The sequence below is a fragment of the Populus trichocarpa genome, chromosome 15 (assembly GCF_000002775.5).
Source record: "Populus trichocarpa isolate Nisqually-1 chromosome 15, P.trichocarpa_v4.1, whole genome shotgun sequence".
Lineage (NCBI taxonomy): Eukaryota > Viridiplantae > Streptophyta > Magnoliopsida > Malpighiales > Salicaceae > Populus > Populus trichocarpa.
The window spans coordinates 11,241,581-11,262,090 of record NC_037299.2 but is presented as its reverse complement, the minus strand read 5'-3'; the positions used below and the strand labels follow the sequence as shown (position 1 = coordinate 11,262,090).

General features: G+C 33.5%; 2 protein-coding genes across 4 annotated transcripts in view; one reads left to right on the top strand and one right to left on the bottom strand.

Moving 5' to 3' along the window:
• LOC7453821 (callose synthase 10) overlaps positions 1–821 on the top strand; it is a 29,827-nt gene extending 29,006 nt beyond the window's left edge. Inside the window, exon 51 of the mRNA XM_024586673.2 lies at positions 349–821. Coding sequence (XP_024442441.1) covers positions 349–588 — 240 coding nt within the window. The 3' untranslated portion in view covers positions 589–821. The remainder of the gene's footprint in view (positions 1–348) is intronic.
• Positions 822–13,087: 12,266 nt separating this feature from the next.
• Positions 13,088–18,368, bottom strand: LOC18105853 (zinc finger CCCH domain-containing protein 13). 3 transcript variants are annotated; one of them, XM_024586729.2, is made up of 6 exons: positions 17,769–18,368; positions 17,043–17,108; positions 15,587–15,730; positions 15,199–15,471; positions 13,937–14,206; positions 13,088–13,492 (listed from the first exon to the last, which is right to left on the bottom strand). In XM_024586729.2, exons 1-6 carry the CDS (start codon positions 18,252–18,254, stop codon positions 13,424–13,426), a joined length of 1,308 nt encoding a protein of 435 aa, XP_024442497.1. In that variant the 5' UTR covers positions 18,255–18,368; the 3' UTR covers positions 13,088–13,423. The 3 variants fall into 3 exon arrangements, with proteins under 3 accessions (XP_024442497.1, XP_024442496.1, XP_024442498.1); XM_024586728.2 differs by having other exon boundaries at positions 13,088–13,467; positions 17,769–18,366; XM_024586730.2 differs by lacking the exons at positions 15,199–15,471; positions 15,587–15,730; positions 17,043–17,108; positions 17,769–18,368 and adding an exon at positions 14,841–14,923 and having other exon boundaries at positions 13,088–13,467.
• Positions 18,369–20,510: the final 2,142 nt, after the last annotated feature.

The following is a 20,510-nucleotide window of genomic DNA, read 5'->3' as shown; positions in this document are numbered from 1 at the left end:
ATAGTGGTTACTTGTGGTGAAAGTAACTCCATGATAAGTATGTGATAACACTAGGCATTTTATTAGGCACATCCTCTCAGATAAGCTAAAAAAAAACAGAGCAGAGCGGAAAAGAAAAAAAAGCTTGCTGGGGAGGCAAGAAGGATGTGTTGTTTCATTTAGCAGCTTTCTTCTGCTGCTTTTTTAGTACAACTGCTTTGGAGAGAGGTTTGGTAGAGTACATGCACTTTGATGGTCTAAACCCTAAACTGCTGCTTTTATCAAGTCCTGACCTGCATGTTATCATCAATGTCCTTACCATTCTTATTTTCACTGACTGCAAATCCCGTTTTGATTCTGCTGAAACAGATTGCTATCGCGTGGAAAAGGATAGTTTGGAGTTTAGGCTTGTGGGATTCAGTGCGTGAGTTTGCCAGGATGTATGATGCTGGGATGGGCGTGTTAATTTTTGTTCCAATTGCATTTTTATCATGGTTTCCATTCGTTTCTACCTTCCAGTCTCGCCTGCTCTTCAACCAAGCATTCAGCCGTGGGCTGGAGATCTCACTTATCCTTGCTGGAAACAAAGCTAACGTGGATAGATCGTAGATGAGTAATCTTTTGTATGATATCGCTCTCCTCATAAATTATTAGGATTTAAATTGACTGTACATGATGTTTGTGAAAGATGTATCTGTATTCTGTACAAGAGGGCACATCTTTTTCCACTGATATTCCTCCACTTCTGATCGCTGCATGTGTAGTTGTGTCGAATTGTCTGTAATTTTTCCACGAGACTTTCAAGATCAGTATAGTGAGTCTGTGGTTATCGGTTAGTCCAATTACATTGCTTCCTGCATTTCCAACTCTTCCGCCGCTGCAGCTCTAATTTCTTCGTCGGCCCTCTTACTGTCTGTCACTCAAACCAGTTAACCACCTGAGAAAACAGAAAAAAGTAGTTGCCTCGTACAATCTCGTCTTGCAAGAGAACCGTCCATGCATGCATGTTATTTTCAGCTGAGCTCGGCTTCCCTTCCCCTTTTTTCCTACGTCTCTCTCTTCGGGATGTTGCCCATTTCTGGCAATGAAAAAACTTATTGTGCTGTGCAGCTTCTAGCAATGAAAAAAGCTAACTTCTCCACTCTGATAAAATTGATAAAAACGAGCATACCCTCGACTATAGGTATTATAACCTCAAGTTCTTCTAAATTTTCAAGCACATGATTCATTGTTCTCACAAACGTCTTAAAAACCTTGTATAAATTCTGGATTTCTCCTTATTTTCATGAACTTGAATGGTTAGTTGTTAAGCTCTTCACGTGATTATTCCAAATATTTTGATGGTAATGCTCCTATGATCAACCCACTTCAATTCATGATTACATCTGAGAAATATTATTCTCACTTGAAAATAGACTTTAATATCTCGAACAGATGATATAATTAACTCTTCTAAAAACATTGAAAACATTATTCAAGTTTTGGATTTGTCCTTAGTTTGATTATTATTTTGTTATAATAGGTTTTAAAAGTTCTCCTTTCAAATTCATTGCTCTCCACTCTTTTTTTTTTTTTACGAGGTGTCCGGGCTAGCTTACGCGTACCATGACTAATTCTCGGGCCCACTGAACACCCTGCAAGCCCAGTGAATAAGTAAGACACTGCAGGGGTGACAAACATGTATAAAGAGGATCGAACCCAGGTGCAGAGAAAAGGAACAAATCCTTTTTCCCGCTAGGCCATGACCTCAAGTGCGATTGTCCTTAACTTTTAGTCATTATAAAAGAAGACAGCCCTTCAAACTATAATATACCTTCAAACTATAATATAATTAGGTTTTAAAATTTGACTTAATAAAAGGGTTTCAATGAACATTTTTTCTGTGTTTAACATTTTAATTTTTAATAAATCCAATCAATCATTTAAAAAATACTTTAATAATACAATCCATAATTTTTTTGAATAAACTAACAATTGATCACAAAACTATATTTGTTATTCTTGCCATTGGTTCAAGACTAAATTAAATTTATTTTAAAAAAATAAATAAAAAAAGAATGATACTTAACCAAAGCTGAATATTAAAAATAGTTTACAGCATAATATTTTTAATATCATTATCCTAAAATTATTTTCATTATTTTGTCTTATTAGCGCAAAACTCTGCTATTAGCATAGCAAATCTTTGTTATAAACCAAAGAAATATCCTAAGATCTTCGTTATTTCTCCCTTTACATGAAAATGATTTTGTTTTCAAAACTAAAGGGGATCTCCCATAACTTAGAAATCCATTTTTTTCCCGATATGTCCTTATTGAGAAAGGATTGCAATTATAATTGAGCAATGAAGGTTTAAATTTGCTAGTTATTATTTTTTTACACATGGATCATTAATCAAAACGTTTTAATGATGAGTATAATCGCGAAACGTTTTTTATCCTAGAAATCTTTTAATTTTATTTTCCTATATATAATATATGATATATGATTAATTATTAAATTATGTCGTCTAGCACAACATCGACTTGGTAATGTCTTATACACCAATCCACGTCTTCGTATAAGATGGGATTCCATCACCAATTAAATTCATATAAATGCATGCAAGTGCGACTTGGCAACTTACAATATTTAAGTATAATGACAAATCAACACTATCAGAAACAAAATCATAATTCACACATCGTGTAAGCCTGTATGTATATATGTATGTATGTATGTATTTCCTTGAAGAATACATTTACAAGAATCCAACCATAACTATGTAGAATTAAAATTTAGAATAATTAATCATTTAGTTAGTTGCCCGATGATAAAAGTTTGGGACCAAGAGGTTTGCTCCTCCCGTGATCTCAAGTTTAAGACATGTGATTGCTAATATGATGGTCATTGAAGGTTTATATGGTCGTTAACTTCAGGGCCCGTAAGATAAGTTGAGATACACCCAAACTGGCCCGAACATCCACGTTAATAAAAAAAAATAGAATAATTTATAAATGAAACTAGTTAAACATAAATAGTTTTTTGTTTTTAAGAATTCAATAACGAAATTCGAAGCAGTTAAACCTCATTTTTCTATGTTCCTTTTATTGCCATCCCTGAGTCCAACAACAGAATCTAACCTATTAATTGCAATAATGGGACAGCCATGCTTTGGACATATCAAAAGATTAAAAGAATATTTGGTAATTTACTTGATTATCTAAATAATTTATATTTTTTTTGCACCGAATATCACAAAATAAATTGTTTTTCATTCATAAAAATGTATTTTTTATTTATTTTATATATATGTAAAAATCCATCTAATGATAATTTTAAGTAAATATATTTTTTAAAACTATAACTATAAGTATTTTTTTTAAGTTATAAAGTAACAAATATTCACTAAATTGAAAAGTTCCAAACCATTTTCCCATTATCCCGGGGATATGTTAGAGAAAGAAAAAAAAAAACAAGCGCGTAAACAACGTGGGTGCCTCAAACACAGTTGCCTAACTAACTACCTAACTAACAGTTAGCATTTAGCAAAGACATAAAAGAAAAATAAATGTAGTAATAACAAACAAGCATAACGTCTGCTCATTCTCCATTTTCTCTCCTTTTCCTCTCTTTCTTTTGCCTAAAATATCGCTCTTCCTTGCTCCCTTTTCCTCAATAAAACTCCAACCATCACAACGAAGTTTTCCTTCTTTTAACCACTCTTCTGTTCTGTTCTGTTCTGTTCTGTTCTTTCTCATGGCTTCTGTAAGATTCCTTAATTTTCCCTTTAACTCTTTTCTTTATAGTTTTCCTGCTTTGATTTGTCTCTTTTAATTCAGATTCCTGTTTCTTTAATCCCTCATTTTTGTTTGTTGTTTCATTTCTAAGTAGTGGGGTTTTTGTATGTTGTCTGTGTTCTTGTTTAAGCCGCTTTAATATGTGAGAACTAGATGATCAAGATGGTCTTTATGATGTTTTGAGGAGGATGGGATTTTATTTCATCATCTGGATATCATTTAGATATCTTGAATTGAATGGCTTTTGTTATTGAGAATTTTTATGAATCTTATGTATTATTATTTCAATTTTCTGGGATCTTGTTCCTTCATGTGTCGAATGCTTGATTTTTTTGTTAGACCACAGTTTTGGTTGGGCTAGGGAAGTTTTGTTGGCTTTACCTTACCCTAAAATATGGCACTATGGACATTGTGACATTGTTGAAATTTCTTGCTGATTGGTTGTTTTCTGAAAGTAGGCATGGATGGGAGAATGGGGTTTGTCCACTAATTGGTTTCTGTCGTGTGTACCGTTTGCCTTCCATTAGTCGTTACATTCGACTCTGTAATCAATAGATAGCTAGCAATTGGATAAGACTCGAACGATCTCTGTAGCCAGTAATTCCCTCGAAATCTACCTGCTTCTGACAATTTTATGTTCGTTTTTCTATAGTTTGCTGCCTTTCGCCATGTATTAAGATATATGATCCATCATTAGTATCATCTCTAAAATGAAACTGAAATTATTATTTTTTCATAATGTAGCTTCTTGGTAATGATTCAATGTCCAAAATGAGTTGAGTGACTTGTAAAGCATTTAAAGTTTAAGTAGGAAAATGTCCTGAGAAGGTTGGCTAATCTATTACAATCGATGATTTTTCTCTCTTAGCAAGGTCGGCCTCTGCCCAAGTTTGGTGAGTGGGATGTAAATAACCCTGCCTCTGCTGAAGGATTCACAGTCATATTTAACAAGGCTAGAGACGAGAAGAAGACCAAAAATAGTCCAGAAAAAGTCGTGTCGCCACGAAGAACTGAACCTGGGTACAACAAAAATGACAAAAATGAGAATTATAAGCATCCCCCGAAGGTACATGTTTGAAACGAGAAATATCCAAGTCCTTTTTCCCTTTCATTTGTGTATTTGCCGATTCAAGATTTCTTATAGCTCAATTATTTTTTCATGCAGAGGAGGTGGCTGTGCTGTAGTTGAACTTATATTGCTATAAGGGCCTTGATAAAATGACTGGTGAAAGCTATCATATCCGGGGCGGGGATTCTCTGACGAATGCCTGGGCCTTCTGATGGAGCACTGAATGGTTTCTGACCATACTTTTCTTTGTTTTTTCCCCCTCCTATACCCTTTACTCTTATTTATTGCCTTGGATTCTTTCTTCTCATTTTATGTTTCTGATGCTTCTCAAATAATGGTACAAGAGTGCCAAAAACAAGTTGAGGATTTTTGTTTTTACGTAAGATGTTATCAGTGTTTCACTTGCTGGCTCTGAGCATGAACATTGTGCTAATCAATAAGACAGTTTACATTTATTATTATTATTACTATTATTTTCTGCTAGCAATTATTTACTTATTTTGATATATCCAGGGGCAGACTTGTTTTCAATAAGTTTTTCTTTTCCTTTTCATGTATGGAGAAATTATCGTTTGATACCATGGAAATTAGCCCGTTCGGATAAACAAAAATGTTCAAGGATTTGAGATTTTCAGCTTGGGGTTTCCCATTGAGTGTTTACTCTATAGCTGTGTTAAGGATCAACATGGCTTCCTTCGTCCACTCTTCCATTGATTCTAACACAATGACCACTCTCCTTTTATTACTGAATGCATGCAAATGCTTCTCTTGTTCCGTGAACTCATCAGCTCCTCGCTCTGTTGGAAAAAATGAAAAGCTGTCACTCTTTCCAAATCTCTTGCTTAAGTTTTGTCCCGCTAATCTGGCCTTTTGCACTTCCTAAGCTGAGTCAAATGGGAGGCCATGACCCAAATCTGTGCGTAACATTGAATCCATATTGATGATTGTTTATAGCCTGACACTGCATTCATCAATTGCCCTATATCCATCAATACAACAGAACAGGCTTCACTCATATGCAACTGTATAGCTCCACCAAACAGCAGCTGATTGCATTCATGACTAAACTTTCAATAGTTTTGTAAATCTAAATTCTAGTAGTAGCCATCCCCTACAGCGATGATCTCACTCTCTCATGCAGAGACATGTGCATAAACCACCCACAGCTTTTTGGCAAGCAAGAGCAGATGAGTTAATCCAGGATTTAAAAGACTAAGATTAAGCCATATTGAAAGAGAAATGCCGATGTTCAAAATCTCATCCGTTCTTATGGGAAAAATAGGAGAACTAGTATTTCAATGGCATGCGTTGTTGTAAGAATGTTTTTCGAAGTTGTAAAATGGAAAATGCAGAAGAACTTTGCACGTGAAGAGAAGAAAATTTGAAATGGGAGAAGGCCATGACTTAAAAAGTAGCGGAAATGGTGCCATTTTATCCGATGTTTGCCTTTCATCTTTTGTTTTTCGACTTCTGTTTTTGGTTGCTTGTTGGATATCTACTCTCCAATTTGGTTTCCAAATTTGGTGTTTCTTATTAATGTGTTTGTATTTAAAATAAAATAAAAAACTTAATTCACTCCAAACTGTGATCCGTATAATAACGTTGTTAGTTGCTATCATTAATTATAGTGTGAAATCAAGGATACTTATGTAATCTTATACTTTATACTAATATTTTCTTGTCAGAATAGAGTATTTAGAAATTTGATAGCAGTTGCTTTTCAAAGTGTTTTTCATTCCCAAACACATTAAAATAATATTTTTTTATTTTTTAAAAATTATTTTTGATATCAACACATCAAAATGATCTAAAAATATAAAAAAATATATTAATTTAAAGAAAAACAAATTTCAAAAATATTTTCTAACCGCAGTACCAAACACTGCCGTCTCAAAGATCTTTTTCATCTTCCTTTATTCATCTCTAAATAATCCTAAAAAAAAAACACCGTATTAGAGCTATCACGCCAAATCTAGATAGCATGTTCAAAAATTATTATTGTTTCGGAAGGGATTCAATTGTTTTGCTGACATTAACAATGACAACATGTTGTTGTTTGCACAGCATCACCACAGTGTCTAGATTATACTTTCAGAAATGCATTGACTCCATGAATAAAAACCCTAATGTCTTGCTAACAATTGTTGTTGTTTGAGCTGTCAACTTTGTAGGGAAAAAATGTTAGGTTTTAACTCTGTAAATCCTTGAATCTTGTGAACCAAATGCTCGCTCGTTGAAATGAATGAGAATGACTATATGTAATTAAGCTAGCAGTGTGATTATTAGTTAGTGATTAGTTCGGTTCTTGAGGTGGTCAAATATATAATTCATTGTGGGTTGTAAATATGACAAAAAAGAGTATAATTCACTGTGGGTTGTGAAGATGACAAAAAAGAGTTCACTAATAAAAATCTTTTGTAGCTTTAAGAAAGCTTCGTCCAACATTATTTAAACAATGTACTAAGAAAAAAAACTTGTCTTGTGATGCTTCTAAATTTGCTAAGCATGGATATGCTATTTATTCCTCAACTAATAATAATAATAAAAGTAGTAGAGCTTTATGGTGATTCATTCATATGTTTGGTCCTAGTCAACTTATTTTTTTTTATGGTTTTTGATGGTTTGCTATTTTTATTAATTGTTATAGTCGTACTATTTGGGTTAATTAGATGTATAATAAAAGTGAAGTATTTCTTTTTTTTTCTTTTTTTTTTTCTTTAAGAGGTTTCATAACATGTTCTTTATATAATTTATGCTAAAGTTCAGATATTGAGAAGTGATAATGGGACAAAATACATAGATGAAGTTTTTCAAAGTTATATGTTAGAACATAGAATTCTGTATGAGCCTAACTGTGTAGTAGATATATCAAATCAGAATGGTGTGGTAGAGCAAAAGAATTAACACTTGCTAGAAGTTGTCAGATCTCTTATGTTCATCATGAATTTTCTTAAAAAAAGCTATTAGGGAGATACAGTCCTTATAGTAACATATCTAATTAAGAGGATATCACTGAGAGTTATTGGTTTTAGAGCACTAATGGAGTTTTTATAAGGAACATGTTCCTATATATATTGTCCTACCAAAAATCTTTGGGTGTGTTTGTTTTATTCGGGATCATCGAGAAGCTTTTGAAAAGTTGGATTAGCGAGCATTGAAACATATTTTCAGTGGATACTCTGTTACTCGAAAAAGGTATTAATTTTATCATATTATAGGTAGGAAAATATTTGTTAACATGAATGTAACTTTTATTGAAGATGAGTCATATTTTGTCAACTTACATCTCAAGAGGGAGATTAATGAGAGTGAGAATATTTTACTGGTATATTATACTCCTCTGTTAAATCCTGAACTAGAATTGGTGGGAGCAAACTAGGGGGAGAGAAAAGCGATGAAGATTCAATAGAAGTCAAGGAATGTGAAAGTGATGAGAAACCAAAAAGAGAGAAACAAATAGTTCATGAAGATTATGAGAAAATCAAATAGGGATTAGAGGAGAAGTTTTAGCAAGTTTACATTCGCAAGAAAAAAAAAAGAAGAAGTCAATGAATCTACTTTTCCAAGCCAAGAACCATTTTCAAATTCAACCTTGTAACATACTTCTAACAATAGGTTTCCCAACTCATCCACTAAAAATCTTATTTTTTATATTGATGATTTTCTATGACTCTAAAAAAAAGAGTTCAAAGTTGTACCAAACATCTTTTATTTAATTGTATATCTTATGTTCTCTTGTCACTTTTATATAAAGCTTTTATATCCCCTTTATATATTTTTTTATGTATTCCTAAGAATTGGATGAAAATTGTTGAAAATACTATGTGAAAAAAAGCTATGGTAGATGAAATAAGATCTTTGTTGAAAAAATGACACATGGAAGCTCACTACTTTCCTACTAGAAAAAGAGTGGTAGATTGCAAATGGGTTTTCTCCATTAAGCAAAAGCCAGATGAGAGGTATTGTTAGGTATAACGCAAGGTTAGTTTCTAAGGGATATATCTAGTTTTATGGAATTGACTATCAAAAAATATTTGCTCCTAATGCAAAAATGAACTCAATCAAGGTATTGTTATCTATTATAGCATATATAGGATGAGACGTACAATAACTAGATATGAAGAATATTTTTCTACATAGAACTTAGAGGAATAAGTGTGCATGGAAATTCTTTCAGGTTTCTCTTGTGAGAAGATAAAAGGTGTGTGGAAGTTAAAGAAAACTTTATATGGCCTTAAGTAATCTCTTTGTGCATGGTTTGATAGATTTAGTAAGGTAGTTGTTAGATTTGGGTACAAACAAAGCAATGAAGACTACATTATATTCATCAAACATTATCAAGATAAGATCACAATTCTCATTGTATATGTTGATGATATTGTGGTGACAAGAAATAATAACAAAAAGGTTTATATGTTGAAGAAGTATCTAGCTAAAGAATTTAAAATCAAAGACCTTGGGAGGTTGTGTTTCTTTCTAGGAATTGAAGTGCATGGTCAAGTAAAGGCATTTTCATTTCATAGAGGAAGTATATTATTGATTTTCTAACTTAAACAAAGATGTTAGGTTGTAGACCAAATGATTCCCCTATATAAATGAATCATCGCCTTGTCGATTGTGAGTTGAGTAGTTGAAAAAAGGAGATACTAAAGGTTGGTTGGTAGGTTGATCTATCTATCATACACCTGACCTAATATAGCTTATTCAGTTAGTGTTATTGGTTAATTTATACATGATCCCGTACATCCTACCTTGATACTATTTATTGCATTTTTAGATATCTAAAGTTTGCTCGTAAGGGGTTGTTTTTCTCCAATAATGAACACTTGAAGGTAAAAGCCTTTACCTATGATAATTGGGTTGGATCTCTAGGTGATAGGAGATCCACATTTGAAAATTATGTGTTTATTAGTGGTAACATGATCTTATGGGGGAGTAAAAAACAACATATAATAGTCTTATTTAGTGTAGAAGTAGAGTATCGAGTGATGACACATGAAGTCTATGAACTTTTATGGTTTAAAAATCTTATACAAGAGCTGAAAATAACTATTAGTGGTTCCATATCGTTGTTATGTGGTAACAAAGCAGCTATCAATATTGCTTATAATCTCGTTCAACATGATTGAACGAAGCATATCGAGGTTGATGGGTGCTTTATTAAAAAAAAAAAAGTTGAATAAAAAAACTATTTATATTCTATATATAAAAATTAATAAAAAATTAGTTGATGTGTTTACTACGAGAGATATCCATAAGGGGGAGTGTTGTTAGAAACTATTATTAATTGTAGTGTGGAGTCAACAATAGTAATCTTATATTTTTTTTTTCTTATATATACATATAGTGTAGGCTAATACTAAAAAATAAACATATATTATCTTGTCATTTCGTCTCCCGACCTCTCTCTTTTTTCCCTTCTTTCTTCTTCCTTTCATTTTTTTCACCTTCCTTCGTCAATCTCTAAATATTCTTAGAAAAAACAACTAATAACCACACTTAACTTGTATTCAGAGTTTGGAACTCCTCTAAGGTCTTGGAATGCAAGCATGTTGCAGAAATAGTCATTATCAGAAAAGGTAGATTAAAATCTCTCAACATATTTTCTTTGCATTTGTGCGTGGAATGTAAATTCATTTGATGAAACCCCATATCCTAGAGCACTAGGTAGAAGTCAGACATGCAAGAAAGTTGAATGAATTCATAAACCGGTGATATAATCATTATCCAACAATCGAGATGGCTCTCAGGGCAGGTTTTATAATCATTAAATCCACCTTGAGATCAATGTTTTACCTATGGCAATATGCTGATATCTCACAAAACAGTAAGGTAAACCACTGGACTTCAATTTCAAGTTACTCACCATCATCACTTCGATCGTTTGTTCTAACAACAATATCATTCATAAGAGGGACATCAAGTTGCATTTGAGAGTCGAACACTCAATGAGGCAAAACAACGGTATTCGACACACAAGAAGGAAATGATGACAGTGGTTCACTGCCTCGGTGTGTGGCGGGTGTACCTGTTAGGGCCAAGATTTATTGTGAAAACGGATAATGTGGCCAACACTTTCTTTCAAACATAGAAGAAGTTGTCACAACCACAATCTCAATGGCAAGAGTTCTTGGCCGAGTATGATTTTGCATGGGAGCACAGCCAGGGCGACACAAACTTAGCAGGCGTGGTGTGCTTGCTACTGTTTTCTCTCTCTTGTGCAGGTGAAGTCGTTCCAATAAGAGAGATATTACAAAATTGTGCAAAACACATTTCAAATTCAAAGAATAATCAATTTAGCTCGTGGAGGTAGTTTCTTTTCAAGCATCTTGGCTCTACCCCTTGCAATTTCTTTCTGTTTTCTTTCACTGTGTTCTATTGGAGTTCCCAAAAATGGTACTGGATACCAAGGATTAATTGTGATTTCCTCGAGCATAGTGGCATTCTCAAGTAAACATTCTGCGAGTTCAGTATCTTATGCATGGCCAACATATCCATTAATTTCTACTTTCTTGAGATGCTAGTGGGGACTCTTAGCACCCTTTCGAGTTCTCCTTTTTACTCCAGATTTGACCCATGTTAACTGAAAGCCTAAGAAAATAACTCTGTGATGCATATAATTAAATAATAACAACACTTGCATAAAATATACAGCACAACTTTAAAAGATCATGAAGTAAAAGATTGATTGAACTCCAGATTTCCATGAAACAACTGCACAAGGAGACTAATCCTTGTATTAATTTATTGTCACAATTTAAGAAGAGATCTCACCTCCAACACAAATTCGTGCAAATGAGGAGCTGTTGTAATCAACAATGTGAATTTTAGAAGACTAGTATGGTCTTCTTGATCAACAGTAAGCACTGGTCGCTTGAGCATTATTCGCTCAGGAACTTCATGGAGTCTCTCTTTTTCCTGAAAGAAAACCAAAGTTGAATATATAGAGACGAAAGAATGAAAACAAACATTGTAAATACAAATTACATAGAAGAGGTAGACACGCAGTGTGAAAACCTCCAAGTGAGGAAAATAGCTTGAAAGCTGAGAAGAAGCATAAGTTAGAGAATCGTGATGATCACTGCCGAAGTCAACCTCAGTAAGCAAACGGACATTTTTGTAAGTGACACAAGGTTGCTAGCTGAAATCTCGAAACCTGAGAATTCGAAGCAAAGAGAGATCTTCAAGTGCTTCAGTCTGAGTGATGATGGACCAACAACACTTGGGTTTGTTAGAAAATCTGAGGCTACTACAGACAAACTTTCAAGTGGGAATTCCAACAAAAAGTGTTCAACAATTTCTCCGTCTACTCAGACACAGAGCAGGTAGAGACTTGAAATTGGAATTTCTACTTTTCCCGAAAATGGAAATGTATAGAAATCAGAACAAATACAGTTTCCAGTTAAATGTCGTTTCAAATCCAACTCAAATCTTTCAACTTCCTTTGCAAACATCATCTCAAGCCATCTCTCAATTTGAAACTCTGAACAGTTCAGCAAAGAAAATCGAATTCTAAATTCAATTATGGTCGAACCACGATGCAAAGCTAAAACTTCATTCACCCAGCTAATAAATTTAGACTTCTCGGGTTCATACGACTTAATTTCCCGTGCAACGTCATCTATCATCTTTGATCCATCAAAGCTCGGAATGCTTAAATATTTCCATAAATCCTTCCACCTTCTCCGAAAGAAAACTCTCTGGAACCCAGAGAGTTTATTTTGGGAGCAATTACCTGAGTTAAAGAATAAATTATCCTTTGACTCCCTTGTCTCTGTTGCTGTTGATACCAATGACTGGCCCCTGCTGCTTGGAATTGGAATTCAATACAAAACCACAATACCGAGGAAACATTGGTTCTTGACTCTTTAGTGCTTTAGTTTTCGAATTTTGGAGTCCGTGTATACTAGGAGTAGTTGGTTTACTAATTACTCCTTGGTCGGTTGTTTTAATGTAAAGAAGAAACTTGGAAAAGGTAATTATAAAAAATAAAAATAAAAAAACAATATTTAGTTTACCGTAGAATTCTTTTCCTTTTTCATAAATTTGAGCACTTCTCTACTTGATTTTTCAAAGTCTTTGATTTTATCAGCAAAGCAACTCTGACCCAAAGTAAACAAAAGAGAAGCTACAGAAAAAGCCACCAGGCCAACCCAGAAACGTCAGGACAACTATAATTCCGAGTGTTGGAATGAATAAAGATGGTTATAGGCGTGAAAAAGAGATGATTTACATATCCTGGTTTCACTTTTGCTTGTGGTGACGCAAAAAAGATAAATGTATAATGCCACTGTATGAAAAGGTTGTGGCATCTCAAAGAGTAAAGTACAACAAAAAAAACAAAAGTTGAAATAACACATCCATGTTTTGATGAGAAAGTTTAAAAGTCTTAGGTTTTGTTGATCCTAGAACACTACAAAGCTTGATGCAAAATTTTTACACAGGCTGCTCAACCGAAATATCACTTCCATTTCCGCTTTCAGCCATTCTAGCCTTTTCCTGGGTCACAGAGTTGCCAAAGGCAGTGTGCTGATCATCACCAGATCCTGATGAAGGCGGTTGTATTGAATGATCAAATTTACAGGCAGGCCCAAACTTACAGATACCATAGCGGCTGTAGTAAGAGCAGATGATTTGATCCTGGATTTGATAGACAAAAATAGAGCTGTAAGAGAGACATGCCAAAGTTTAAAATCTCATCAGTTCTTATAGCAAAAATGAGAAAACTAGTAATTTCAAATTTCAATGGCATTTGCTAATGTCAGACTATATAGTTTAGTGGACTGGTTCGGAAGCATGTGTAATGTTTTTCTTGGAGGCTTATTCAGGAATGATTTGACTTGCTTGGAATTATCTTCATGCATCAGCTCTACTTATTTAACCAAAATCCATATTGAGTCGATGATAACTCAAAACTTAAAAAAGCTAAATCTCTTACCAGCCAAAAGAAAATTTCCTAGTGATATTTAAAGTAGTAAATGGAAAGAACATAAAAACACCAGCAAGCGAAGACAAGAAATGGGAAGGACAACAAAATATAAAAATTCACTTCCTAAGTTTATAAATCCTTCATAAGTAAGGTTTAGTCTAGAAATAGGAATCAACTTACAGGTCTCAGTGGCAGGCCCTTGTCACTAAGAGTTAATGAGGGTGACTTTGGTATCCGATTCTTTGGATGGTGATATTTGCAGTTAGATTTGAACTTACAGTCCCCGAATTTCATGAAGTAACTGCACAGTTGTTGGCCAGGTCGTTCTGGGAATTCATCAACTACTGTTTGCTGTTGCTGAGGTGCATATACATTACTTTCAGTTGCTGGGTTGCTCATGGCATAAGATGGAGGTGGATGCAGACTTCTTTCAGGAGGGTATAGAGTACCCTGGGCAAGTCAGAAAAGTGCGTCAAATCTTATCTTTGATAACCCATTAAAAGTACATAAACTTCAATAATCAGTTGTTCAAACCACATTTTAACTTAATTTAATAAGCACACCTCCACCCCTAAGAAAAACATAAACTCCATTAAGACATGTCAAGACAAGCATGAATGATAATCATCAATTCAACCATAAATATACTAGGATGAAAAGAAAAAGGTTAAAAGAAAATGGAAAAATTAATCCTCACATATCTGAAATTTGTGAGGCAAGGGATGTGCAAGAAGTTTTCAACTTTCAATATAAGAACAAGAGATAATTATTCGGCAGTAACTCTGTTACAATGTTCCCAGTGCTCTACCAACTCTAAACATAGTTGACCACCAGAAAATAATGGATGTGACTGAATCTAACAAATACATAGGTAGGCTGTGCAGAGCATTTCAAGGACAGGTGTGAGCAAAAGTAATTCATACATATGTCATGATAAATGCAATAAACAGCAAGTGCACATGCATATGACATAATTGCCAATGATCATTGTATTTTCTAAATCAAATGACCCATGGCAGAGTATATTAAAATAACAGCTGGATTAGGTCATGTAGAGAATACTTTGAGTTAGAGATGAGTAGACCTTTCACATAATTCTTCATTTTGGGATTCTTGTACAGTTGCATCTTCTATTACTTACGTTCACCACTCAGTGTCAGCCCCTTCAGGTCTAAAGGTCAATTGCAGGGATTAAATTAAAGAAAAACATGTATTTTGTGGACCATCTAAAAGTAAAAACACTTGGAAAACCATCTAAAATAATATCTTAAAAGATAATAAGAGAAAAGTAATTCAAAAGGCACCATGAGCAACAAAAAAAAAAAAGGACCATTGCCAGTTTCAGATTGCACCCACCAAGGAATTAGTAAACTCACAAAGTATTCCTAAGTTACCTGGTTAAAAGGGATAAAAGTTAGACAGCAAAGCACTAATGTAAATACCTGATATCCATTCCACTCTGAACTTTGAGAAGGAAGTCGAGTTGGTGAAAACACATATGGCACAAAGGGTGTAGGATCGTTTAATGCCCTCGGTGAAGACCAAGAACCTACACTTGATGGTGATGGAGCTGGTAGAGAAGTAGTTCCCCCATTAACAAATGCCGAAGTCAGGTCACTTCCTCCCACAGCCATAGGATCTGGATGATTATACTTGCAGGTAGCTCCATACTTGCAGGAACCATTACGCATGTAAAACTCGCACTGTTTCTCTCCCTGTGATTGATAATGACTGTCAAAATTTTCCAGCAAAGCCACTTAACTATAACGAACCTAAGCAATGGTTGGCAAACATGTATTAATAGATCTAAAGTATGCATCAAAAAGATACCGGACGGATTGGCAGGCCCAGAAAGTTCAGCTCTAAAATTGATGGCATTGGTGTCTTCAGCGGGGGCACTGAAAAAGTTTTTTCTCTTGTGTGGTTGAACCTACAAGCTTTTCCATACTTACAGCCTCCTGTCCTCAGGTAGTACTGCAGCAAGCTCAAGAAATAATTATAATACAGAAACAAAATGTCATTCTTTAGCCAAACATATTGCATAGAACTCAACAAAGAAATATTGAACATCAACTAAAACCAACTTACTCATACATGAAAATAAAAAAAATAAAAAAAATAAAGTGCACCTGAAAACAACTTGACTAACCAACTATCAAATGAGTGCCTTACATTTGACCAGAATTAACAGAAACCTACTTTGTAATGAGTGCAAGCAAACAACATATAGATATTTTCTATAACAAAAATCATTCGAAAGAGAAAAATGTAGATGAGCAAGTAAAATAATAAGATAAATGACCCTGCAGGAAAAGAAAAAAACAGGAAGAAAATATTCAATCCAAAAGTATAGGCAATCTTCACTGGTAAAATCCTACAAATCTGCAATCCAGAAAGAAGCAAGAAACATCATCCTATTCCAAATGTCTAAAAATTAAGCCATTGTCAAATTTAAAGGAAATTATAATAAGACTATATGCAAACCCAAGAATGCGATTTAGCACATCTTGACAACATAATAGTTGGACCAAACATAATAGTTAGTAAAGAAAAGTTACAAGAGCCTGGGGGGTCCTAGGCTGCATTAGAGCAACTCCAACCCAGGTGCTAAATAGATAGCCAAAAATAAAAAAGCAATATTTTTGCTTTTCTTTGCTTGTTTTTCATGCTCCAAGGGGAAAGCTAAACAAAATGCTATTTTAGCATTTCTCTTACAAAAATGCTATTCCTACACATCTTGCAAAGATGCCAAAACACATTCATTGCAATAGTGTTTTTTTTCAATAGTTTTTTTCCTTTGATTTTTTTTTAAATCTATGTTTTTTCGGTTAGCTGTCAATGAGATTATCCTGGTCTCATGACCCATGTCATGGGTTCGGCGATTTCACCCATGTTAACTCGGATTGTTTTTTTTTTTTTTTGTTCTTTTTTTTTAATTGAATTTTTTTCAATTTTATCTTTTAATATTGGGTTGATTGAAAATCGTTCGGGTTGTTTTTAGACCCTCCAAATCAACCAGATCATATCGAGTTATTAAAATAGTTGTGTATCAAATATATTAAAATACAATTGGCTCTTCTAAATTGCTTTTTACCATTGGAGTGTATGTGAGCAAAAAAGCCATATTACCAATTTGGCTCTTCTAAATAGCATCTCCCCTTGGAGATGCTTTTAGAAGAGTCACAGAATTGCTTGCCCATGGCAAACATGGCATGCAAAAAGAACAGAACAAAAAAAAAAGAGTAAACATAACCTCAAATTGTTAGCAATACAGAACAATAATAACCTTGCATTCAGTCTGGCCAGGCTTCTCTGTTGCTTCTTCCCTTTCCTTCACGTTCTCCTTGACAGCCTTGTAACAAACCAAATTTCAATAGATAAATAATGATAATTAGTTAACAATACTCAATCACATAAATCCAACCATAAGATATTAAAACAGTAAAATACCCACAATTTCCAGAAGCTAACTTAAGCAACAGGAAAAAAAAATCAAGTTTCTAGATTCATTAAGCCACAAACTTTCACATGACAAGAAAATCAAATCACAGAATCACTTTCAATAATCATTTTTCATGTACACAAATTAATACAATTTACAAAAATACCACAACCACCCACATTTACCATTTTCAACAAACACCAAAAGTCCTCTTTATCCCCAAATTCATCAAATCCCTTATTCACAACAACAAGAAAACCGACCAATCAAAACACTCGCACCCACCAACATCAACACCATAAACACACAAAACATAAGCAAAGACCTCCCCTTCAGCCAAAGATACTCCTTGTAGACCAACAACACTAAACCCACAATATGAATAAAAATACAGATGCAAATGACAACAAAATTCCACACTCAAGTACACACCAAACTCAGCATAACCACAGACGTCTCTAGAAACACTACATTTACACCAACAACATAAAACCCACAAAATATAAACACATAAAATCACAACCCCAGATATTAACACAAGGAAAAAAAAAAAACTATAAGATGTTGTACCTGATTTTTCCTTCTAACAGGATGATTGAACTTGCAATTAACTCCAAATTTGCAAGTCCCAGTCTTCATATAAAAGGCACAATCCTCTGCTTCAGGTCTCACCGGATACTGATGATACCTTCTATTGTTATTAGCATTTTCATCACTTCTTTCATTCTTCTTCTCTAAATCATCACCTTCCTTCTCACTGCTCTCGTTGTCATTCTCATAAAAAAATTCACTCTTTTTATCTCTCTCTTCACTCTTAAATTCCTCCTCCTCCTCCTCTTCTTCATGAAAATCATTCAATTCTTTAAACTCCTCTCTCAAGTCGAGCTGGTTCTGTAGCTCTTGATGAAGATAGTTATCGTCATCCTGGGCCGTTTGATCAGGTTCGGACGACGGAGAGGTACCTGGATGAGAAGAATGAGGTGAAGAAGAAGGTTGGAGCCCTAATTGAGGGATTTCGGTTTGAATTTGGATTGGTAATTCAATTTGTTGTTCCATTTTGCCTCCACATTTCAATTTTTTGAAACCCTAATTTGGTGAAGAGGAAAATCGAGTAGAAGAGGACAAAAAGGTAGAAGGAAAAAGTGATGTTGCTTTTAATGCGCTACTGCCACCTATGTATTTCTACGAATTAAAAACAATGTTAAAAATTAATTGAAACTGTCCTACGATTTGTATGTGATGTTAACATTAATTTGTTGTTCAAAGGTCCTGAATTATTATATTTATATCCTAGATTAAAGATTTAGATATTTAGATAGATGAATTGTGATATGTTGTAACCCACGCAATTTTTTAAAAAAATGCTAAATGATGCAAGCATTTCTATAAAAACAAAAAAACAAATTCAAATTCAAATTATTGAATCAATTTGATTTAAAAAAATTGATTAATTTAATAATATAAAAAAAATATAACAACAAAAAATAAAATAAATAATTATGAAAACAAGGTAAAAAAAAACTTGAATCAAGTCCATACAGGTTATCACATCAAATATACGACTTGATCGTAACCCTAGAGTAACTTCGTCAAAATCAAATTGAATAAAATTATGAAACTCAACTATCAACAATATAATGTAAAAAGGTGAAGCTAAACAAAATAATTTTTTTTACAAAAAAGCAACAAAAAAAAACTCAATCAAACCAAATAAAAAAAAAACCAAAATTAAGATTGTGATAACTCATAGAAAAGAAAGTGAAAAAAAATATAAAAATTAATTCTTTATCAATTAAATGTTGAATGATGAAACTAAAATAAAAAATTAATTAAAAAAAAGTTGATGAATCTTATCTAATAAATAAAAAGAAATAAAATGAGAACGTGATAACTCCATAGAAGTCAAATGAAAAAAAAAATGAAACCCAATTTCTACGAAATTGAAGAAAAAAATATAATTCAAAAAAGGTTAAAAAAACTTGATCCAAATCTACCTGGTCAACAAGTAAAATATGTGACATAGTTGTGATATCAAGGTAAACTCATCAAAAACAAGTTGAAAAAAACTTTGAAATTTAATTATTAAAAAAACTGAATTTAAAAGCAATAAGTGTTTTTTTTTAAATAAATGCTACTGATTTTTTTTCTCTTTACAGTATTATCACATTCTCAATTAATTTATTTTATTTTACATTTTAAAAAACATTATCATCATTTATATATGTTTTTTTAGAAAGAAAAAAAAAAGATCTACCGTAATGCGGACCCACCTATATGGTGCAAAGCTAATTTGTGTGAAGCTATTGCATTTTTAGCAAACATACAGGGAAAATAAAAACCAATTCGGCATGTTGTTATATATATATATATATAAATATCCACATCAGCTTATATATGTATTTTTATTAATTTTATATGTTCTAAAGTTAATGAGTATATAAGTTTCTAATAGCTTTGAAGTTTGTAATACTTGAACTGGTAATTTTTAGAAAATAAATTTAAAATTTGATCAATTTATTTAAGGATTCCTATATATTTTTTATTATTATTACTGTTTGCCTGAATTTAAAAAATATGGGTCTTTTGGGATCAAATTTAAAGTTTTTTGGGGATTGAATTCATCATAGAAAAGATAAGTTCAGCCCATAGAAATTAGAGTTCAAACACATGGCCTAAGAGAGCCCTGCCATAACTGGCCCAGCTGTACAAGGCAAACATTACTTCTAAACGAAACCATTGTGTAAATTTGTTTTATTTTACAGCCGCAATTTTGTTCAACATGGTTCTACTGCATTTTGGTCCTTGCATAGCTGATTCTTAGCTTGGTGTATCAAGTTCTCTGCATGCAAGCTAGTTGCTTTCGAAGGCTTTTTATCACCGCCAGTGAGGGGAATTTGGAGGGTTGGGAGTTCAGAATTTCGAGCCCTAAATTTTCAACTAAGTCCAGTCCAAGAAACTTTCATCATAATTATGCAGCTGTGAAGTTATAGCACAACGAAAGAGAAACCTTGCAAACATGAAAGAAAAAAAAATCGACCCAACCATTCCCAGAACTTCAAAGGAAACGTAGTTCCACAAAGAGAGTCTTCTTTATGCAGTCATTGTATTGAGCAAGGGTTTGCACACTAGAGAACTTCAGTATCTGCCAGCTTAAAATAGCGAAAAGCTGATAAGAGCAGTGGGATGATAGGAAACAATATCACAAACATTATGGCTTGGAAATTCTTTTCAGCTACTTGATTCACATACTAACCTTAACCTTGTTCTAGTGACTGCGCCCCAGCTAATCAGAACAGCAACATCCTCGAACTC